Source organism: Eleutherodactylus coqui, chromosome 7, assembly GCF_035609145.1.
Source record: "Eleutherodactylus coqui strain aEleCoq1 chromosome 7, aEleCoq1.hap1, whole genome shotgun sequence".
NCBI classification, from domain to species: domain Eukaryota; kingdom Metazoa; phylum Chordata; class Amphibia; order Anura; family Eleutherodactylidae; genus Eleutherodactylus; species Eleutherodactylus coqui.
The window spans coordinates 93230635-93255138 of NC_089843.1; the positions used below are offsets into that span (position 1 = coordinate 93230635).

Here is a 24504-nt window from a genome sequence, read left to right on the forward strand (position 1 = left end):
CCCAACACAATGATGAGGTGTGATTAAAAAGCGCTGTCAAATGCAGTAACATGCGTTCAAAAAGGCCACTCAAAATCGCGGAAAAATCCTGCGGTTCCGAGCGGCATATAACTGAACATATGTGTGAAAGTGGCCTAAAGAAGCTATGGCATAGACACATTCCTTTATAATGACCTTGGAGGGTACAATCGCTAACTTTCCTATAGCTGTAAAACCTAAAATAACATAACAAGGGCAGTCACTTATCCTGGCCTTTCGATTGTCATGTTGGTGGGCTATTAGGCATTTTAAATTAAAGAGGTATTTTGGTTAATTCATGTTACTTCACTGCATGGGTAAAAACTGATAGATTGGTGGGTTCCGAGCACTGAGACCCCCACCAATCTTGAGATCATGCAGTCCCATTTTCACATTCCTCCTCAATTTTAGGTGGCTTTCCTCACCCACAGGGGTGTCATTGAATAAAGCACAGTTTGTGCCACTACCATTCTGTTCATTTCAATGGCAGAAATAGCCAAGTGCGTTGTACCTAGCTGTCTCTGGCAAAACCATTGAAACAATCACCGCTCCATTCAGTCTCTTCACTGTGGAGGCTGTAGCAAGCCTGTAGTGAAGAGGACGGGGAAGTGGAACCACCTTTATTGGCATTGAAACACTCGAACCCCACCGATCAACTAGTTATCCTCGATCCCATGGCTAGGGTATTAGTTGTCACATTTGCAATACCCCCTTAAAGTCGGGATTATAAAGGCACTAGTATTGGTGTTACGTGGTGCTTAGAGTTGAGCGAGTGTACTCGCTAAGGCAAACTACTCGAGCGAGTAGTGCCTTATGCGAGTACCTGCCCACTCGTCTCTAAAGATTCGGGTGCCGGCGGGGGAGAGCGGTGAGTTGCGGGAGTGAGCAGGGGGGAGCAGGAGGAAGAGAGAGATCCCCCCCCCCCCCCCCCGTTCCTCCCCGCTCTACCCTGCCACTCCCTGCCCCCCACTGGCACCCAAATCTTTAGAGACGAGCGGGCAGGTACTCGCATAAGGCACTACTTGCTCGAGTAGTTTGCCTTAGCGAGTACGCTCGCTCATCTCTAGTGGTGCTGCATCATTTTGAAGCAACAACACCTGTTGGCCTTCATATGTAAAAACTACAGCAGTAAGAGGGGAAAAAAGAATATTTTGCCAATGGCAGGCATTTGGATGGCAGCTCATTTATATTAGCTTTTAACAACTAATGGTCACTTTGTTTTAGATTGGGCATGGCAACTAAATGACAGTAGGTGGTCTTATGCCATGTGGCTGTGTCTAGCGATATACTGTGTGAATTTTGTGTCCTTTCCTAACATCCCTGCGGTGTAATTCCTGGTAATTCTTGTTCTTACTACAGTAATATTTTTGCTAACACATATATAATGTATTCCCCTAAAAGGATATTGTCCTTGAGGCAACAGGAAGAATAAAATATATTTGTGTACCAAATTATCAAGGCAATTCTCAAATTATTTCATGCATTTTAATAGTCTAAAATTACGAAAAGTGGCTGAAATGCCTGAATTTGCTTTCAGAAATAATTGCACTGCACTCATTTATGGTCGTAGGAAGATTAAATGTGACACTGGTTGGTTGTACTGTTTGAAAATGTGCTAAATTGAATTAGGAATTCAGATGGCTACATGACCTCTTTGCTGTGAGGTATGGAACATTATGACATTCGCAATGCTTGTCATATGATTTAGCATCCTTTGAATAGCTGATAAGCTTAAACACAGTGCACTAAACTGGAAGAGCACCATAGCAAGGTAATATAGCCAGGAGAAATGTCTTATGGATTGCTTACTATTCATTCAGTTGTCAGTGGAAATATTAACCCCTTTAAGTCAGACCTATTTGGGCCTTCAGAACCAATCTTTTTTTTCCAAGCACCACATTGCAAGAGTCATAAGTTATTTTGTTTTTCCTTTTCTCTTAATGGAGTTGTAGAAGTGGGTTAGTGCAGTTATCTTTTCAATACCTGTAACCATTTTCGAGTTATTCGCTGATGTCATATTGAGTATTAATAACGATATCTTGAATTTAGTGCTATTTCAAGTACTAGAGGAGGTTATTAATTCAGTATAGAATCAATTTCTGATTACATTCTACACATAAATCATGTATCGCTTGATTCCCTTTCCATTGAAGTTTCTTGGACTGAATCCAAGATACCCGCCTCCAGCCATTTTGAACTTTTTTTTTCACATGTATCATTTCCACATGTCCTGGATAGTATTATTACCAAGTTTGATTCAGTTACACCCGGTAGATGTCCATCTAAACACCTCTGAATAGGGATACTTTAATCTGATCATCCTCTATTTAACCCCTTAACGACTGCCCATTAGAGATGAGCGAGCGTACTCGGAAAAGCACTACTCGCTCGAGTAATTTGCTTTATCCGAGTATCGCTGTGCTTGGGTCTGAAGATTCGGGTGCCGCTGCGGCTGACAGGTGAGTCGCAGCGGGGAGCAGGGGAGAGCGGGCGGGAGAGAGGGAGAGAAAGATCTTACCTCCGTTCCTCCCCGCTCTCCCCTGCTGCTCCCCGCTCCGTGCCGGCACCCGAATCTTCAGACCCGAGCACAGCGATACTCGGATAAAGCAAATTACTCGAGCGAGTAGTGCTTTTCCGAGTACGCACGCTCATCTCTACTGCCCATACATCTTTTGATGGCTGTTAAGGGGCTTTATTATGATGCACCATCTTTTGACAACAGCTGCAACAGAAGCCTGGCATGGGTCTCCTTTGCCAGAGGAGCTGGTGCTTGGCTGCTGGATGACAACCTGGGACTTCTAGTAAACCCTAGAATGAACAAACTTTGGCTCCTTCATCACTTTCCCTGCAGAGCAAAGCACCTAACCTGTACCTATTCAAAGAACTTCTGCACAGCACCTACTGCAGTGAAGGTCAAACCCCACCAATCAGTAAAGGGCCATTTACACGCAAAGATAATCTTTCAAAGGACTGAGGATTTTACAATCTATTTGCATAAAGTGTGAATGCATGTAAAAGGGCCTCCAGAAGCTGTTTGCAGAGCCCAGCGTGTGTGCACACAGCTGCATTGCTCTGCTCGTGACTGAAGGCAGAATACATTGTTATCTGTTGGCTCCCGTGGAGAGAACAGCGTGCGGTCTACTGAGAGATAAATGTGTTTGCTTTACCTCTCATTAGATGAATGATGGATTTTAAGTTCATCTTAAAATCATTGTTCAAACGAAAAGTGCACGATGCCCGCGTTTACATGTAATGGTTATCGCTCATTTTCAATTGTTTGAACGGATTTTGAGCGAAAATCGTTACATGTAAATGGGCGGCAAGTTATAGCCAACCTTGCCTTAAGTCAAAGGGATCCGTTCTGTTGACACAGTTGCTTTTAGACAGTCTTTTGGTGTTTTGCATACTGCTACAGTAATTTGATAAAAAGACAATACTGTGTTTTAAAACTTATATTTGTGGGAAAATGTCTTTAAATGCTTTTTATACACAACTTCAAGGTTAAACTTGTTTACATAAGGAAAAAACTTATAGTAATAAAGCATTTAAGTGCTGATTTTTGAGCAAAGATGTTTTTAATCTTGGTTCACGGATAGAAAGTGTAGACATGTAATCATTTTTCTTTCATGACCTTTAGTCATCTATGCATTCAGAATTGCTGATGTGTAAACTGTTAACACATCTTTTGAACAAGAATAGTAAGTCTATAAATGTCATTGACATCACAGGGAGAAAACAAAACAATACATAAATGAAAAATACCGTATATACTCGAGTATAAGCTGACTTTCTCAGTACATTTTTTATTGAATTCATTGAATGACAAAGCGCTGCCTGTGATTGACTGAGCGCTCAGCCAATCAGATGCAGCCCTTTCAGCAGGCGGGGACCCAAGCATCTAGATGCGCCTGAGCCCGGCAGTGGCGGAGAGGTAAGTATAGATTTTTTTTTATTATTTACTACAACTAGGGATGATTTTCAGGGAAGGGCTTATACTCGAGGCACCTTAGTTTTCCCAGTTTTTTGTGGTAAACTTGGTGCCTCAGCTGATATTTGAGTCGGCTTATACTCGAGTATATACAGTAATAGAAAAGGATAAAAGAAAATAATAAATGAGCAATATTTATTTACTGACTGAATAATCATTGACTTAGGGAAATAATATTCAATGGCTCTGTACAATTCAAGTCTGGAAAAATGCAATTACAAAGAAGTTTAACCCCTTAGTGACCAAGCCGGTTTGCGCCTTAATGACCAGACCAAATTTTGGAAATCTGACATATGTCACTTTGACATAAAATAACTCCATAAAGGTTTTGCATATCCAAGTGATTCTGACTAGAGATGAGCGAACGTACTCGTAATGAGTACTTACGCACCCGAGCACCGCCATTTTCGAGTACTTCAGTACTCGCGCGTAAAGATTCGGGGGGCGCCGGGGGGCGGGGAGAGGCGCGGCGGTGCGGGGGGTAGCAGCGGGGAACAGGGGGGAGCCCTCTCTCCCTCTCCCCCCCACTCCCCACTGCTACCCCCCGTGCCGCCACGGCGCCCCCCGAATTTTTTCGCCCGAGTACGGAAGTACTTGAAAATCGCGGTACTCGGGTGAAAAAGGGGCGGGGCCGAGCACGTTCGCTCATCTCTAATTCTAACATTTTTTCGACACATACTATACTTTATTTAGGCGCTAAAAATAGTCTGATAGAATTTGTGTAGATTTATTAAAAGCGCAAAAATTGGGAACATTTTGAAAAAATTTTCATTTTTTTCACATTTTCAACTGCAGTATCACAAATATGTGAAAACATACTGTACACATTCTTGATCAAATATTTATTTCCATCTGTTTACTTTATTCTGGACACACATTAGAAAAAGTTTTTTTTTACCATTTAAGGGTGACTACCCACTACAGGTTTTTTTCACAGCGAAATTTGCAGCGTTTTTTTTTTTTTTTGCAGGGGTCTATGGGACTTGTAATGTCAAAATCGCAATTTACCGCGAAATCGCGATTTTGCACGATTGCGATTTTAACATAGACCCCTGCAGAAAAAAACGCTGTGAATTTCGCAGTGAAAAAAAAACTGTGGTGGGTAGTCACCCTAAGTGATGTGCAAATTTAACATTGATTTTTAACATTTTGAGTTACATTTTCCTTTCCTACACCAAGCCAAGATTGCAAAGGCTCATAGGTGTCAGAATGATAGATACCCCCACAAATGACCCCATTTTAAAAACTACACCCCTTAATTTATTCACTGAGGGGGGTCGTGAGTATTTTTACCCCACAGTTTTTTTTCAGGAATTAATGCAACTTGAGGAGAAAAATAAAATGTCTTATTTTTACAAATATGCCATTTAAAAGATGGGATTTTTTTTTCTATAATGCACATGAAAATGAGTATTTGCACCCAAAATGGATACCCCTGTTTGTCCTGTGTTCAGAAACATACCCATTGTGGCCATAATCTTGTGTCCGTTTGCACAAAGGGGCACAAACTGAAAGGAGCAGCCAGTGGCTTTCAGAACAGCCATTTTGTTTGAAGGCGATTTAGGCCCCATTGCCTAATTGTAGAGCCCTTGAGCGACCAAAACGATGGAGAACCCCCACAAATGACCTCATTTTGGAAACTAGACCCCTTAAAGGGGTTCTGACCGGAAAAAAAAAATTTTTACTCACCTTGCCTGGCCAGGACCGATCGCCATGCACGTCCCCTCCGTCGGGCATCTTCTTTGGTGGCTTTTAGAAGCTGAGCAGGAGCGGTCAAAATGACCGCTTCCTGCTCTGCTCCGTTCGTCAGGCACATCAGAGGTGAACGGACGGGCCACCACAGCAAGCATGTCACAAGCAGTGCTTGCTGTGGGCGGCCCGTCCGTCCTGGCTGAAGTCAGAGTTCTGCACATGCACAGTGGAGACGCGGCCCGTCCTGACTCCTGTCAGAGGGCAACTCTCTACTGCGCATGCGCGAATTCCCGGAGGGGGGCGGCTTGTCAGAGGAAGAAGAGAAGCCTGCTGGGAGATGACAGCGCTGCAGAACAACATCAGGAACAAAGGTAAGTGTAAGATTTTTATGCTTTAGCAGCCATTGATCATAGGTTCCCTGTGTCCATTAGGCAGACCAGGGAACAACGGCTGCTAAAGCATAAAAATCTGCTTCATATCAGAACCCCTTTAACGAATTCATCTAGGGGTGTACTGCGCATTTTGACCCCACAGTTTTTGAATGAATCTAAGCAAAGCAGGAGGAGAAAAATAACGATTTTAATTTTTTCGGCAATAGTGTCATTTTAAAAACACTTTTTTTGGTACAGCACACATATGAATGAAGACTTTCACCCCAAAATGGATCCCCCCCCGTTTGTCCCGTTTTCAGAAACATACCCATTGTGGCCCTAATATTATGTCTGTATGCACAACGGGGCTCAACCGAAAGGCGCATCAAACTTCAACTGTGTCTTCACCTTTACATAATTGCTATTATCCATTGGATAACAGTGATCACGTGACAGGGGACCGCTCACTGCGGCCCTCGGTCACTGCTCCAGGTTCTCCGCTACCTATAGTAGCCAGAAGCAAGGAGACTTTGAATGTCCCGGGCCCTCCACAGCTTCTGAGCTTGTGTCCGCCATTTTGCTAATGGGCACTTTTATATGATCGCTGGCATTTGGCAAATTCCGGCGATCATGTGACCGGGGCAGGGGACCTGCAGTCCAGAATGGCAGCTCCAGGTTGCCGGCTACCTCCGCAAGCTGGTAGCATGGAGCTGTCACGTCATCCGTTTACAGGGCCTTAATCCCTGCAGGAAACATGTTTTTACGTCCTCAGGGATTAAGGCCCAGCAAGCTATAACGTAAAAAGGCAATGGGCTAGTCACTAAGGGGTTAAAAAAATTGTTTGGTTTGTAAAATTTTCTAATACCTTAATAGTGCAGAAAGGAGATCAGCTACAAAGAGCATCTCTTACTTCACAGCACCTGGCCTATGCTTACAGTAAAAGCCATTGATTTCTTCTGTGGAGGCAGGATTATTGAACAAGTTCCCAAATTACAGCTAAATGCTGGAAGGCCCAGCAGGAAGAAGTGATTGCCCAAAGTGGACAAGCACTTTACAATAACAAAGCAAATACAAAAAAGACAATGCCCTGCCCATAAAAGCATCCAATGTATCTAAATTATACAATTCGGATTTTTCTGCACCTCCATATACAGTAGATGTCAAACTGTCCATTTACAGAAACAGGTCATATACTGTCATATGTGCTGAAACATAGACAGTTCTATTATTTAACATGTTTTGTTTTTATTTTAGTGTGTCGTGTTTGCAATGACATCTGGACAAATGTGGAATCATATCCGTGGACCCCCGTATGCACACAAAAATCCACAGAATGGTCAAGTGGTGGGTATATTGTTTATATTATAAATTACTTTATATGCTTTATGGCTTTAAACCGGTTTCTCTACCTGCTTTAATGGGTACAATGGATTTATGTATTAACATTAACTACGGAAACGAGGTCATTGTTGGAATGGACGTATCTGATCTCTCTCATATGTAGCTACCTAATTACTTGAAAATGTAAGCTGCATTTATGCTAAAGAATAAAAAACTCTTTCTGTACTATGATATCAAAGTCTCTTTGTCACTTTGAGACAAACATTGTTCTTACTCTTTGATTTCTGCCTTTCTAGTAGCCCATACATTCCATTATCTTGAAACTTTTGCCCTGAATTTGGTTTCCACAACTTAGGTGGATGACCTTCCTGCAGGGTCTCCTCTATGTCTTCCTAATAAAACACAGATGGTAAACTATGCTTCTATAGATGATGCATAATAAAAATCTCTTATTTGAAATATTAAGTACTTAAAGGGGTGTCCAAGTATAAAAGATATGCGATAAAATAACAAAAGAATCAGTGCTTGCCTCTCTTTTTCCCCTTGTAAACATCAGAGCAGCTATGGTAAAGATCCCGCTGTCATCACAGGCCAAAAGTCAGGTGACTGCTGCAGCCAATCGGAGTCTGCACTGTCCCATTCTGAACTCCTGACATCATGGCACCGGGCATGTGAACTCTGATGCCAAGAGAATAGGAGGTGACATTGCGGCCTGCGATTGGCTACAGTGGTCACCTGACTTCCAGCCTGTGCTTACAGTAGGATTTTCACCACAGTCGTTTTCTAGGGGAAAGAAGAGAGATAAGTACTGATTGTTTTGTTATTTTACCACATGTCCTGCTGTTTGAAAACATCTCTTTATAGTCTAAAACCCCTTTAAGGACTGCTCATGGATGATTTTGGAAATTAACCCTTTCCAATCCACTTTCTGACATCTTCAGACATTCTGATTGAAGGCTGTACAGCTCCGATGTCAAAAGACATCCGGCAGGGTATTCTTACTGTATATTACTGACCGCTCTGTTGTTGGGGGCCTCTCCAGCAGACCGCAGTACTGGCCCTAGCCAGCAGATGGTGCCATTGTATAATGGTAGAAAGAGAAACCCCCCTAGGAAACCCTGAATCCAAAATTGGATTGCAAAGGGTTAAACTAGCAGCAACATATATTTATTGCAAAAGGTTAAGGCAGCTGCCCACATGAATATCCAGGCAAATGACGGATGAGAAGATAGAATCGGTGTACAAAATTGGGACAGCTACATTATTAGTTTAAAATTTAGAAACTGTCAATGACCTAATTAGTTTATCATATGCAAAGGTGTCAATACACCTTAAGGCTCATTTACACGGAACGATGATCGCTCAAACGACAGTTTGAGTGACAGTTTTGAGTAATCATCTTTTCATAAGTAGCTAATTAGCTACATAATAGTTATGCTGGCAGAGCGGGATACCACCACAATAGCTTGGAGAACAATGCAGCTGTTTTGAATATGCAAATAGGTGCATTGTTCTTAGCGCTTTCACCTCTTGTCCTGGTGAGAACTGCCAGTGAGATACCAGCTGAAAGAATGCTATTAGCACCGCCCGCTGAGATATCAGCGGGTGGTACTGATAAGAATCATCAAATTTCTAGCTGGCTAGAAATGAGTGATAAACGAACAGTGCACGATGGACACGTGTTTAGATGCAACGATTACAGCTCAAAATCCGTCTTTTGAGCAATAATCATTGTCTAAATGGGCCTTTAGATATGAGTGTTCATTCAAAAGCTATTCTTCTTGACCCCTGCCCTCCCCATAGACGTTTTCACATTAGAGAGAGGAAAATGAGCAGTTGACAGACACCTCTGCTGGTGACTCATCCCACTTGAGAATAAAGGATTGGGCATGTTGAAATCCAATGTGCGTGATCTTCATTTCCTTGGCATTTGCTATCAGGGTAGAGTCGGGACACCCTCATACATATTAGGTAATCAAACTGTCTAGCAACAATTAGAAGCTTCACTCTTATGTGTAAGAAACCCAGCTATCTTTGTAATAAGCCCAAGGGAGTATTCTATCTCCAACCACAGTTATGCTGCATAATTAAACCTAATATTCCACATATCATGCTGTTTAAACATGGTATTGAGCATACATAAATCAGAATTCTTCAGTTTTCTTTTCCGGAATCCTAACTACAGTAAAAGGTTCAAGTAAATTATCAAAAACCTATCAACTTTATTCAGGTGGTTTAGAAGGATGACTTTGCACCTTGAAATTTCAAAAATATGCTGAAAAAGGAAAAGACTCCAGGCCATTTCTGCATAGAAAACTACTCCGAACTAGCAAGAAAAACATTCGAATACATCTTTTCCATTGTATCCACACGCTATCACTACAGATCTCCAAGTCCAATATGTTATGTTTCCTCACTCCCATGTTCCTTTCCTGTCAGCTTATCATATCTTTATACAGAATCCCCTGAAGCACACTAGTAAATTGCTTTCTTCTTTTGAGCGTCCAAAGTGAATAATTAATTTGTCCTATCCTTAAAGGGTTCCAAACAATGATAAGGCCTGTCATAAACATCTCTTACAAATTTGGTTGATGTGGAGTTTTACATTGGCTGCCAGTGTGCATCACTACCTCATAAATCACACATTTTATTTATTTACGCCATGTTTTACCGAGAAGTAATGTTTTGAGAATTGTTCTTATTTTTAAGCATGTTCCACGTACATAATATATGTAATCCTTTTTTCCTATTTCATTTCGAAGGACTAAAAGGTTGAATTTGCTAAGACATATTTGTTGCCTTTTTAAATAGTTGTCTTAATTGCTGTGTGACATAGAATAAAAAATGTGAATGCTAGTATTTGCATATATGACACGTAGGAGCTATATACTGTATATATTATGCAGCATTGTAGCAAAAGAGATTAACTTTTTTTTCTGATGTTGTGATAGACATCGCAAGTGAAATATCCATAAATTATTGAACAGAAGGATTCACGGTCATGTCACTGTGTCTAATGCTGTCTCGTCTATTATATTTTTCTGGAGATATAAATATATGGTTCAGGCAGTTAAACATTAGTAACTTCAACACATGACGTTTTTATTTGTTAATGTACTTCATTAAATAGCATTTACCCCATCCGTAAAGAAAAATAAATATTTGAAGTAGTAACAATTGTCTTAAAAGCATCAATAAGGACATCTATGCACCTACTGTACTCATCCATTACTGCTTTTATGTTCAAAAACTTTTTAGTAAGGCAGCAATTTCTTGAATGATGGTTATGTAGGCACAGTAATCGTCAAAAAAAAGTTACATTGCCCATTTTCTAGCGGAAAGTGATTATACAAACTTTGAGAGGTACCACTGTCTCCAATTTTCAAATGAACAATAAAATTATTAAAACTAAACCGATTGTGTGGGGGGAATGGAAATGGGAAAGACAGGGTGGGAAAAGCAGGACAGGACATTGGTCTCAGGCCACTTATGACTCTGATTTATCAAGTTGACAGTCAGTATACGGTTACCCAAGCCTAGATCTCCCCAGTTAGGATCCAGCTATCGAACCTTGTGGATGCCCGGATAGAATTCCAAGGTTGCCAAGTAGCATAGAAGCGTGGGTATGCATTGTCTTTGTCCACCTTCATTTCCTCAAACCTTATAAGGTATTCATTACATCTACCCACATCACCCTAGAGAGGGAAGTGGAAGAACGCCATTTACGGGGAATGATTTGTCTAGTGGCGGGGATGAAGAATCGTAGGAGGCCCTTCCTAGTGTGGGAGAGAGAACCAGGGAATATTGATAGCAGGGCAGCCTCAGGGGTGAGCTTGATGGATGACCCGCATGTGTAGTTTATAGGGCCACGACATCCTGCCACAACGTGGCTATGGGGGGGTATACCCACCATATATCAATCATCAAGGCCAATGGCTCTGGAACATCTCCAACATAGAGGGGAAATCTGATCAAAGACTTTATTCAGTCTCTCGGGTGTTCTATGCCACCTAGAGAAAATGTTGTAATTAAGTTCTTGCAATTTACATGAGACTTGCAATTTACATCTTGTGTGTTAAAATATGAGCTTTATGCCACAGTTTCCAAGGCAGGCACCTTCCAAGCTCACTTTCCCACGCCCCACATATCCTGTGGATTTATTCCCCATCTCCCCGCTCAGCAGCATCTTATATAATATAGAGATCAGATGTTTGGGAAAATCCGTGGGTAAGCATATTTCCTCGAAGGGAGTAAGTGGCTTAGTCACATCTAGCTGTCAGCAATTTTTTAGCCCCTTAACTGGAAGTATTGCATCCAAGCCCCAGGGGGGACTGTAGTGTCTTTAAAGAAGTCCACCAATGGTCTAAGACCCGACCTGTTCACAATGTCCCTGATTCAAGGGATGGGAGAAGCAGGAAGGGATAGAAGGGAGGGGCTATGAGTTGTGGCCTCAAATTGGGGGTTAGCCACTAATGGTGTAAGAGGCCTAGTACAGAGATCAGGTTGTATTTGGGGACGAATCCAGACCAAACCTCTATCAGCTGAGTCAGCTATCTGTAAAGCTTTCCATTTACATATGTTTTTCAACTTTTAAAACGTGGTGGTTGTATTTGTGGTTCTTCAATGAATATAGCTCAGTGGTTAGCACTTTGCAATGCTGGGTTACTATGTTCAAATCTCATCAAGAGCAATATCAACTTTGCAAAATTCCATAAAGCCATCACCCGTGGTCAGATTTCAACCTACAACTCCAGCACTGCAATGTAGCAGTGCTAACAACTGAGCCACCACACCTTTTAACATGGGTTCTAGGCTCACCTTTGAAGATAGACAACATCTGCATGAAGGTTGTATGTTCTCATTGTTTTTATTTTTCTCGTTGTTATTTAGCATAGTGGCTTAGTCATTAGCACTGCTGCCTTGCAGTGCTGGAGCTGTAGGTTCAGATCTAAGCAAGGGTGATGTCTTTATTAGATTTTTATGTTCTCTTTGTGTTTCTTCTTTTTATTCTTCTATTTCTCTGGCATTGAAAGAACAAGCTGGTGGCTTGGTTGTTAGCACTGCTGCCTTTCAGTGCTAGAGTGGTATGTTCAAATCTACCAAGGTATGGAGTTTGTCAAAGTTGCCCTTGATGAGATTCCAACCTTGAACCTCAGCATTGCAAGGCAAAAGTACTAACAACTGAGCTATATTAATTGGAGAACCACCACTGGAGAACTGGAGAGGAAAGACGGATTGTTCTCACTTTCCATCCACCTCACAATGAGTACAGTGGATTTAAAAAAGAATCAATATGTATTCTTTTTCCGAAACTGGAACCCAAAATGCAGCAGTCTTCACTGTTGACCAAGTATAAAAACGGAATGGAGATGGAAAATGCAGAAGCAGATTGAAACTGAAGACCTTCCACTTCAATGCATTTCTATGGGCTTGAAAACAGAAATATTTGCTTTCTGTTTTGCTGTTCCCTCGATGGATCAGTAAAACGCTAGTGTGAAAAGGGCCTGAGGCTGCATATATATCACAGGATAATGTAATTGCAGAGCACTGCTGCATTAAGAAAACCTGAGCTTGAAAAAAGTCCCAGCAGAGTCTAAACTTTAGTGGTTGCAAGGTTTAAGGGGCTATTTCATTACAGCCATGACCACTGTGATCCCGACCTATTGCTGGAATAAAGTGCCTGCAGCACTAGAGAAATGCTGTACCACTTTATCTCCTGTTGGATCTGCTCAGGTGGCTGACTACTGTGACCCCCACATGTCAAACATTTTAGTGTACCATAGCAATATGCCATCAATGTCTTTGCTGAGATAACCCTTTTAATAGTAGAACATTACACATGTTATGTAAGAAAATAATTTACCTTTTTGTGACCTCTATTTTGCTATGGGCCAAAAATGAGTAGCAACTTAATGCAATTTCAAGAATCCCGGCCCTGTTGGAATTCTAATTTTGCAACCTTTCCCCATACGCAAACTCTAAGATCAGAAACCATAGCTTACGTAAGTGCTTAAAGAGAAATTGCCATAACAGAAATGATGCTATATGTCTAGGATATGCCATCACTTTCTTACTGTTGAGGATTCCGACTGCCAGGAAACCCATTGTTCCTGAGAATGATGGGGCTGCTGCAGCACTGCTTTTCCATTTAAAGCCAAGAGCTGTGCGGAAACAGTGGGACAACTCTCTTAATCTCTTCAATTCAGATGAGCTAAACTTAAAACTTTGAAAGGAATGCAGTGCTAAGGCTAGGTGCATGGTGCCTTTTGGCTGTGCAACCAAAGATCACTATTCCCTACAATCTTGCACTGTCATTGAAGCCAGTGGGGTCGCTGTGCTAGTCTACAGTTGTAGCAACTGCGACCCACATGTTGGATTTTTTGTGACCTGCAGATTGCGGTTGCGGCAACAAGTGACTCACACTGCCGGCCCATTAACTTCAGTGATAGCTCGAGGCCTTAGGCCAATACAGCAATCTTTAGTAGCACAACCCCTTTCACCACCAAAAGTTGCCATGTAGTCTTGGCCTAAAAAAGAGCTGCAATGGGGGTTTCAACCATCGGAACTCCTATTGATCAGAAAGAGATGGCGTGTCCTATTAATCCAATATATATATATTTTCGTATATATTCTTTATTTTTCAATTTTAATAGGGTGGGGGGAGGAGTTACAACAGAAATAGAAACAAATCAGTGGTAAATCACATTACAAAACAATCAATCCTGTAGAATACAAAGAACAATGACAGCTCTGCTGAAAATACACTCCAATGTCAAAGAAAAAGAAAAGACTATTAGAAATAAAGAATAGAACACTTATGTATTACGTACATGTAATGGAGTACGTAAACAATCCAATGGTTAGGGGGTATCAATTGTTTATGGTAGTGGGCCAGGGACGTTGCGTAGAAAAGTGAACCAGAGGTTCCAGAGATTCATGAATTTCTCCAGGTCCCCTTCACATCTGGCTTTGACCTTCTCGAAAGAGCATATAATGTTCACCTCATTGTACCATTCTGGCATGGAGGGAATTGTGCTATCTCCCCAATGCCTGGGGATTCAAATTTTAGCTGCATTTGTGAGAAATGGAACAATAGATTTGTATTTAACTAGGAGACCTGGGACGTTCATGTTCAAGAGGACAATTTCAGGAGTAAGGGTGATATTAGTTTTACAAATAAGGCCAAGTGATCTTTGGCTCTCCTCCCAGAATGGTTGTAGGAGTGGGCATAAGAACCAAATATGGGTGCAGCTGCCAACATTATCTGAGCATTTCCAGCATAGGGGGGAATGATCCGAATCTATTTTGTTGAGTAGGGCCGGGGTTTTATACCATCTGGAGACAATTTTATAGTTTAATTCTTGAAACCTAGGGGAGAAGGAGGGCGAATGTGAATTACGGAGGATATCTTTTACTCCATCGACAGTAAAAGTGGTGTTTAGTTCGGTCTCCCATTGGGGTATAAAGGAGCGTTGCTACTCCAAACGTTGCCAGTAAAGGACATAGGGTTAAACATGCAACTCTTATCAAAACAAAAAAAGAGGGAGGCATAGGACTCCCAGACTTTGAAATATACTGGACTGCGTCACACCTGAATCACATGGTGGACTTATCCCGCCACGCAAGTCCTAAACTGTGGGTAGAGTTGGAACTTTCCTCCCTAAACAACGATCAGAAACTCTTAATGTAGTCCACCCCACTTAACAAAACAACATTGAAAGAGATCCAAAACCCTTTCACCCGGCTAACTTTGAATACGTGGCATAAATCCAACAAAAAACAAACTGGTACCTCAGATTAGCAGTTTCACCCCATTTCTCTTGTTAATTCCCAACAAATTCAGAGTACTTAAGCAGAAAATTAGGAAAGATACCTACCTAGCCTCATTGCAATCCGTTGTCTCATAATAGATGATTCTGTACCACATGATATTCAATTTTTAAACCAACTGGGAGATACTATATTTAATGACAAAGATTTATGTATCACAAGGGATACAATCAGGTTCCATTCTCCAGATATTGTCGATACAGATCAGAATCTGCTATTCCACAAATTATTCTGGAACCCCTAACCCGTTAAAAACGCAATCTCCAAAATCTATAAGACCCTGATCAATCCAATATTTAAAAAAAACAAAAAACACAAACACGTAGAATTCAAATGTCACCTTATATATATTAATCATAGCAAATTCATCTAGTTGTGCCGAAGGTGAACTTGCAACCTCTAAAGGACTATATTATATATATATATATATTATATAGTATATTAAGGTGAAGCATACAGGGTTTTCATATGTATCTGAATTTTCATTACTAGAGATAAGCGAGCGTACTCGATAAGGCAAACTACTCGAGCAAGTAGTGCCTTTTGCGAGTACCTGCCCGCTTGTCTCTAAAGATTCGGGTGCTGGCGGAGAGCGGGGAGAACAGGGGGGGGATCTCTCTCTCATTCTCTTCCCCCCGCTCCTCCCTGCTCACTCCCGCAACTCACCGCTCTCCTCTGCCGACACCCAAATCTTTTGAGACGAGGGGGTAGGTGCTCGCTTAAGGCACTACTCGCTCGAGTAGTTTGCCTTAGCGAGTACGCTTGCTCATCTCTATTCATTAACTTTTTTCCTCTTGATACATCAATATTCTGTGTGATCTAATATCGGAGTACTGAGGATGGGGTGCTAACAGCCACCTTTTGAGTATGAGATGTGCCTTCAGCCTCTTGTGGTGTTGTCATACGGCGTATCAACAGAGGTGCCAAATATTACTTACATATTGAGCTTTTGTATATTAACTGATTATATGACTCGTCAAGCATCGGAATTGGTTCTGATCCTTTTATGAATGTATGATAATAAGGTAAAGAGAATCCTGCTTGGTCTTTTGATTTCTACTCTACATCACTACTGTGTTTTTTAAGACACTTTTGGGAATATCTAGAAATGGAGACAAAGCAGATCACTTTATTTTAAGTAATTGATTTTGCTGTATGGTTTTGGAATTCATGATATTCTTTATCTTGGCTTTATTAAGTGAGAAACACATTTTATTGCTTGTGTTATGTTATCAGACCATATAATTACATATGAAAATATGATTTTTATCATTCTTAATTGTAAATTTCCCTTGATATTCCTGAGTTTAAAACTAGAATTGGGTTGTAGTTTGCCTGTTCGGTTATTCTCTTTTACAGTGTATCATATGTGTTCCTCTAGTATTGTTTGTGAAATGCGGGCAGCTACTGTCCAATATTTTGTACTTACATATAAGTAAATACAAATGCTATAATTTAGTTTGCAAATTCCAAGTCTAGATATTAAGACAGTCTTAAATTAGATTTGAAGATTTTTTTTTCCCTTATTTTCTTATTTGACCATTGTGAATTGATTTATTGTTGTTAAATATCTGAAAATAGTTGTAATTTAATATAGACTGTTCCAGGCAATATTAACGGGTTGTGCCAACGTGCGGCTGTTAACGAGATAATCCACTGCAGGGAAAGTGTAGTATTCTAGAATGACGCATGGGGTGCCTGGATGGGAGCTGCTCTTACAGTACAGAGTGGCTCTCCGTTCCAGCCAGAGAGGGAGATGCCCAATGGGGTATCTTGCTGTATGATGTTCATATGCACTATAGAAGATATCAACTGGGGTTCCTACAGATCTGTCCAGCTCCACACTGATTGCTGCAGCACGCAACAGAAATATGGTGGTATTCTGTTTGCATAGCCTGGCAGTCAGTAGACTGCAGTAGGCTAAACAAATAGCGTAAGGCACTGACCAAACATTTAGCCTGCCAAACAAACACATTTGGCACACTGAATGTTCATTTTAGATTGAATTTATCTATATCTTGGCACAACTCCTTTAAATAAGGTCTTATTCTCACAACAGACATTGATGTGGATTTGATGAAGAACCTGTGCAGATTCCACCTCAAATTTGCATCCCATTCATTGGAACGGGGATCCAAGCTATAGTTTAGATAGCATGGATTAATCCACATTACAGAAAAGAAAGCAATGTCATGCTACTTCTGGATGTGGTTTCCACTTTGGGATATCCAACTATGCATTAGCCGCATTGAATGAGAATAATCTGCTGTGGATCTGATCTCTAAATGCAAATTCACAGCAGAACTCAGAGGCTTAGCCTTACATTTTTGTGCCACAGACTATGTAGCAGATCTGCATCAGATTTTTCCAGCATAGGTCATGCCATGTGAACATGCCCTAAAAATTATACCCCTTATATGAAAGTTTAACAAGGGTATATAGCAAATGAAAAGTGGTAGCTGGAACCCCACCTGTCTCCAAATGGCATTACCAGACCCCTGTCCAATTTGTTCCCTGCTTCCAAGCAGGGAGTGTGAATGGAGAGGTGACCCTGCATGTGCAGCTCTCTCTATTTATATGGGAAATGGAAACCTGACCCTGCAGTAACAGATAATAATCAGCCAGAGTTAGGAAAAGGGAGGTAGACAGACACCTTTCACACAACTATATTTGTGGGTGAAACAATGAGGGTGGATCAAACCAAAAATATCAAAAGCCTGAGTTCTAGGCATAAGAGCAGGACTCAAAACAGCTTTGAGGGCTGTCATAGAAATCAGGTAGTAGAGGTGCTGCTAACAAGGTTAACCCACCAAAAATGGACAGACTAGATATGCAAATTAAAAAAACTGGTATCTTGGCGCAACACTCCACTAAAGTCTTCTCTTGCATTTAGTGAAAAGAAGGCCAGCAAAAGATACGCATTTTAGTGTCAACCTCTTCATGAGGCCTTAGTCAGACGGGTGTTTTTTCGCGCGATTTGCGCATCGCATGTCGCATGCGCAAATCGCGTGACCGGCGGCGAAAAATCGCGGGAAAAATCTGCACCTAGCCGCGTTAATCGTCGCAGCAAAACGCCCGTCTGACCGGAGAAAAATCGCCGTGCGCATCAAAATGTGCATGAAACTTAGACTGACCGGCGAAAAAAATGATTTTGGTGCGCACATAAAACGCAGAACGCAGATAGGCACGATCTGCGAATCGTCGTGTCCTATAATTTTTCGCATATCCACATAAAAAGCGGACATGTGACCGATACCATAGCGAACCATTGGTTCTATATATGCGCAAATCGCATGCGCAAATCGCGCGAAAAAACGCCCGTCTGACTAAGGCCTCAGTCATGCTGGGAGGTACTAGTATACAGGAAGATAGGTAAAGTAATTACAACATACAGTATGTATATTGAGTAAATGCAACATCAACTGATCTTCCCTGCTTTTGCAAGAATGAAAGAATCCAGGCAATCTATAAACAGAATCACGGATTGGGTTGATAAGGAAAATGCAGTGGGTATAATATATCTTGACTTTAGTAAATAAATTGACAAAGTATCTCATACCATCCTTAATGAAAAAAACTGACCAAATTTGGAAATATAAAGTCAAAGCTCACCCCAAATTTGGGGTTGACAAGCCAGCTGTTAGGTGGATTCACATTTAGCTGCATGATCGTCCTCAAAGAGTGGTCATAAATGGCTGCACATCCAAATGGAAGAATATATCAAGTAGGGTACCCCCAGGCTCTGTCTTGGACCCAGTGGTGTTCAACATTTTTATAAATGATCTAGATGAGAGAATTGAGTAGAAACTGATCAAATTTGCAGACGACCTAAAACTAGGAGGGATAGCTAACACTACTTACCCATTACCAATCTCTGGCTTTACTGACCACGCTATTTGTCTGCTCGGGTTATGACAAGTGGCTCTGAACCCGTACAAGATCATTACAATACCTCTATCTGGAATTATATAGTGAATCCTGCATTGAGAATGTGGTTGGACTTGATGGACGTCCCTTCCAACTCTTCAATTTGATGATTATAAGTGGAAAGAAGCATAAAACAGAGGAGAAGCAAAAGCAAAAAAAAAACAAACTAAAAATTATATATATGTGTGTATAATAAGCCCTACCCTGATTTTCAGGAGGAAGGGCTTGAAATACAAGCCCTACCCCAAAAATAAGCCCAAGCTACACTACGTGAAAAAAAAGCAATACTTACCTAGCAGGCGCTGTCCGGGTCTATCCCACTGGTCTCCGGCATCCCGGCAGGCTTCTGTGCAGGCCTCAGTGCTGACAGAGTATTGCTTGCTGGTAACGTGGTTTGTAAACCCTGCCTCTAATAAGCAATTGCTCTGATTGGTTCTTGAGCACCGTGGCTCAGCCAATCCGAGCCTGCGCTCGGATAACCAATCAGTGCATCGCATTGAATGGCTGTGATTGCTTTATCGAGCTCCGACTTTGATTGCCTGAGCTGCGGCTTCAAGAACCAATCAGAGCCATCGCTTGCTGGAGGTGGGGTTTCAAACCCCGTTATCAGCAAGCAATTCTCTGTCGGCCCTGAGGACTGCATGGAAGCCTACCGGAGCACCAGAGAGCAGTGTGGGGGACCCGGATGGCGCCTGCTATGTGAGTATAAGACACACCCCAGAAATAAGACCCTGTGCCTCTTTTGGGGCAAAAATTGATATAAGACAGGGTCTTATTTTGAGAGAAACACGGTAGTACCTCCATCATGACTGATGAAGGGGTTCAGCATGAAACACATATCTCTTGCTCGGTTTCAATTCACTAAATAAAAGAGAATTTGGATAGGTCTTCCTATTGCCTCACAACTTTCATTGGAGAGTTGCATCAAGATACCAGTTTTTTGTATTTGCACAACTATATTTGTGCCCTTTTTTTCCATATATTGTATTTAACTGATCGGATGGAAAAAAAAAACTTTCCAAAAGAAATCCTTCAAGAGGTGTTCTAGTTATTAGAAAAGTACCCATGAGGCTAATAAAGACCACAGTGCATATAGACAGAGCCATACCTGTACACTGATACATTTATATGGACACTACACAACTTTAGGAGATGAGAAGATACCAGGGTACCTCATAATAGATGAGTAAGCAGTAGCCTGTAGTGTCGCAGACCTTTTTTGTCTGAATGGAAGGCACGTTTCAGGTTTATGTCATCGAGTATGCTGATTTAAAAAATCAAGATGAAAAAATTCTCTGAAAACCAGAACACCTCCCTAAATGACCGGAAAAACTGGAAAAATTCACTGCCATGTTTCGATACAAAAAAAGACTTTAACTATCCTTCTCCTAAATAGTATATAAGTAAATTGAGTAGGCTAATGAGTATAAGACTGTTGTAAAGATTGTAATACTTTTTTTGTACTGTACGTACAGAAATTTAGATAACAAATAATATGGCTATGATGTTTCATGTATTTTGGTTTTAATTATTAAAAATAACAAATAAATATGTTTTCTTTTATTTTGGGCATAAAATAAATAATAAACAACATAAATAAATATATAAAATTATTGATACAAATATGATTTTTCTGTTTTTCAAGTGTAAATAGGGAGGTGTTCCGGTTTTCTAAGAATTATTCATCTTGATTTTTGAAAGCAGCAAACTTGATTACATAAAACCTGAAATGTGCCTTCCATTTAAACAAAAAAGGTCTCTGACACTACAGGCTAGTAAGCAGGCAAGCTCTCCTATTTATGGTTGGGCAGAACACTCAGTATACAGAAACTCTCATACATCATTATTATTCTGCATCCAAAACAAAAAGAAAATAGGCACTTCATCTCTCTCTTGCCCCCCGCTCCCACCTGTTTACTCCCATTCACTCCCGCAACTCACCGCCCATACCCGCCGGCCCCCGAATCTTTTCGGACGAGCAGGCATGTACTCGAAAATGGCGATACTCGCTCGTGTAATTTGCCTTAACGAGTACGCTCGCTCATCTCTATTTAGAAATCCAAATTAGAAGAATGGAATGCGTAGCTGGTGCAACCACACAGAATCCAGATGAAAGGAGGTGGTAAACCAGTTTATTAAGCATAAGGACAAAATTTCTCAGGCTGGATTTTTACCTACATTTTAAATATCTATATATTTTATTTAGATATTCTTTTATTTAGATATTTTACATATATTTGTATAGATCTTAATTGGTTATATAATAAAGATTGTGTGTGGGGGGTGGGGGGTGGGGTTAATGAGTTTAATGTTTGATAGAGGTTGATTGCAACCTCAGCGGGAATGAGCTCTGACCTTTGAAGGAGGACGTTTGAAAGATATATAATAATAATCTTTATTTATATAGCACCAACATATTCCGCAGTGCTTACAAGACTGGGGAAACAGAAACAAAACCACAGTTACATGAAGTAATCAATTGATGGAAACAGTAGGGGTGAATGTCCTGCTCCCACGAGCTAACATACTACAAATAATGGGATGATACAGAAGGTAAAGGGGGTGGGGATGTGGCAAGGTGGAGAGTGTGGGATGTGATGCACGTAGACAATGGTCAAATTGAGCCAATAGTGGCTGAATCGGAAGGTAAAGGGGGGTGTTGATTGCGGCTAGCAGGTATTTAATACTAACATTCATTTCAGTATTGGCATACTTACCTGACAAAAGGCTTAGTCCAGGATCGAAACACACAAGGAGTCCTTGTGTTAAATAAACTGGGTTACCACTACCTTATATCTGGATTCCTTGTGGTTGCCCCAAACACATGCTCCATTCCTCCTACATTGGAGTTCTGATTATTATGCCCGGAAAGAGAACTGCACCATATGAATTTGCTTTCTACCTTGACATAGAGGCTGCACATTAGGAACTCGAGGACCTTCAAGCAAGGAACACTGCTTTTATTTTCAACCTATATAGTGATCTCATATAGAACACATGGGAAAATCGAGCACAAGACCGTAAAGGAGTAAAGTTTTCATGTAATGTAGCTGTTTTCTGAGAGTTAAGCATGTGCCGCCTCATCTGTCACCAGCATTTTATTGTTAGTTATCCCTGTCATTTCATATTGTATTATAATCGTGGTTTTTCTGACTGCTTTTAGCAAACATACTGACATCTCATATAATTGTTAACTATATAACATTTGTAAAGGAAAGAATGAATTGTACTCATTCAGTTTGCACAGAGTTTGGAAGATGATATTTTTATGTTTCTAATTACATTTGATGTCTGATTTTCATTTATTCTATTTTACAGACGTTTTATTAATTAAGATCTTATTTCAAACGAGATTAACCCTACAAATGCATGCTGTAGAATTTTGGACATGTGATTCAATGTGCAAAGTGGACACAATAAAAAAAAATTGTAATAATCCATTGTAGGGTTGAAACGGAAACTAATAAATGGTTCATAGTCATTTCATAAATTAGGTTTTCATGTACTTTTTGCTTAAAATTTTTTTTTCCACTTTCCACTAAAATCAATTTTCTTTTAGGGGCATACGTAAGCACTAGAGATGAGCGAGCATACTCGCTAAGCACAGTTGCTCGATCGAGCATTGTCCTTAGCGAGTATCTCCCCGCTCGGGAGAAAAGGTTCGGGTGTCGGCGCAGGTGACAGGTGGGTTGCGGCAGTCAGCAGGGGGGAGAGAGGGAGAGAGAGATCTCCCCTCTGTTCCTCCCCGCTCTCCCCGCCTGCCGCCGGCAGCCGAATCTTTGCTCCCGAGCGGGCAGATACTCGCTAAGGGCAATGCTTGATCGAGCAATTGCCCTTAGCGAGTATGCTCGCTCATCTCTAGTAAGCACATATTCACATTTAGCAACAAGAAACTGATAGGGTTTTAAATGTGTTTTCCAGGGATAAAAAATAAAACTGGCCAAGATACATAAAATAATAAACTTCCTAATATGCATATCTTCAAGGTTCTCCAGGTGCCAAATGTCTTCTTTACCTTTCTTCTTGGTTGGATATATTCAGATGTGTATCATGAGATAAGTAGCTTTTGAAAACGTGATTTCACAGTACTTTGTCACAAGATCTATATCCTACATGTGTCTATTGTGGCCACTCAGTGGTTGTGTTGAAAGTTGCAAAAGTCAAAGTCTTTGCCAGTAGGTCGTGATATTTTTGTAGAAAAAAAGTCTGGCTTTAAACTGCTGGTGGATCAACGGGTGTCAATTCTAGTCTGGTTCACTTGTGGGGTGCTGAACAGCCCTCCAGGCTTTACCGTATAGGGTGTCATTAATCAGCTATAAGCCTGCGTGATGCACTACATGTATTAGCCAAGAATTAGTGCTGCTTTTGATTGTTAACTTATGTTAATTATTGTATTCCTTCCCAGGGTTATTTAACAGCTCAGTTAGGCAAGAGACTATAAGATTGCTATTTCACTTTTTTTCCTTATTTCTAGTGCTAAAGATAGGGCACTATATTATTTCTAGGTTGCCGATGACCATTATAATCTTAATTGTGTAAGATTGTTTAGCTGAAACAATTTTTATGTCATTTTATTCTGTGCATTTAGAACTCTGAGCTTCGCATTCTAAAATTACTTTTTTTTGTATGTACCTTTTTCACAATTATATACTTCCCAGCCCCCTAATTTTCTCATCTTACAATAAAAATATAGAATCCAAAAAATTGTATGGTTGAGTTCCCAGGTATTAACCCTTTCCAATCCACTGTCTCACGTATTCCTACCTTCTGATTGAAGCTTGTACAGCTCCAATGTCAGAAGACATCCGTCAGGGTATTCTTACCATCTATTGCCAGCCACTCTGCTGTCGGAGCCTCTCTGGCACACACACACTGGCTTTAGCCAGCAGATGGCACTGTTGTATACCAGCAAAAATAGAAAGCCTTTTAGGAAACCCTGAATCCAAAATTGGATTGGAAAGAGTTAAGTGTAATCTAATTGCAATTGATTATTCTGAGGGCTATGACCAGTGGCGCAGGAGTATGGTTTCTAGCACCACAGCTGAAAAACATTTTATCTTAACCAATTTTTCTTTCACTTTTTCTCATCTTTGATTTTTCTGAACATTCAGTTTGAAGCCATAGAAACTGTTACAGTAAGCATACAGATGTTTGAAAAGCTCAATTTCTTTCGCCTGGAGTAGCTCAACTGCAACCATTTGTTGTGTGTTTACCAAAGGGACTTGAAGAGGAGAGCTGCACCAGCTGGCCACCTGTAGAAGGAAACCATATGGCCTTGTCTGTTTTCAGGAAACATCTACTGGAAGGAAATATTATATCAAGCTCCATTTTGTCAGA

The 24504-nt window shown here is 40.8% G+C and overlaps 1 protein-coding gene across 1 annotated transcript in view; it reads left to right on the top strand.

Annotated features, from left to right (window-relative positions):
• Positions 1–24504, top strand: part of TUSC3 (tumor suppressor candidate 3) — a 232139-nt gene that overhangs the window by 185970 nt on the left and 21665 nt on the right. Inside the window, exon 6 of the mRNA XM_066574657.1 lies at positions 7324–7413. Within this exon, the coding sequence (XP_066430754.1) occupies positions 7324–7413 (90 nt within the window). The remainder of the gene's footprint in view (positions 1–7323; positions 7414–24504) is intronic.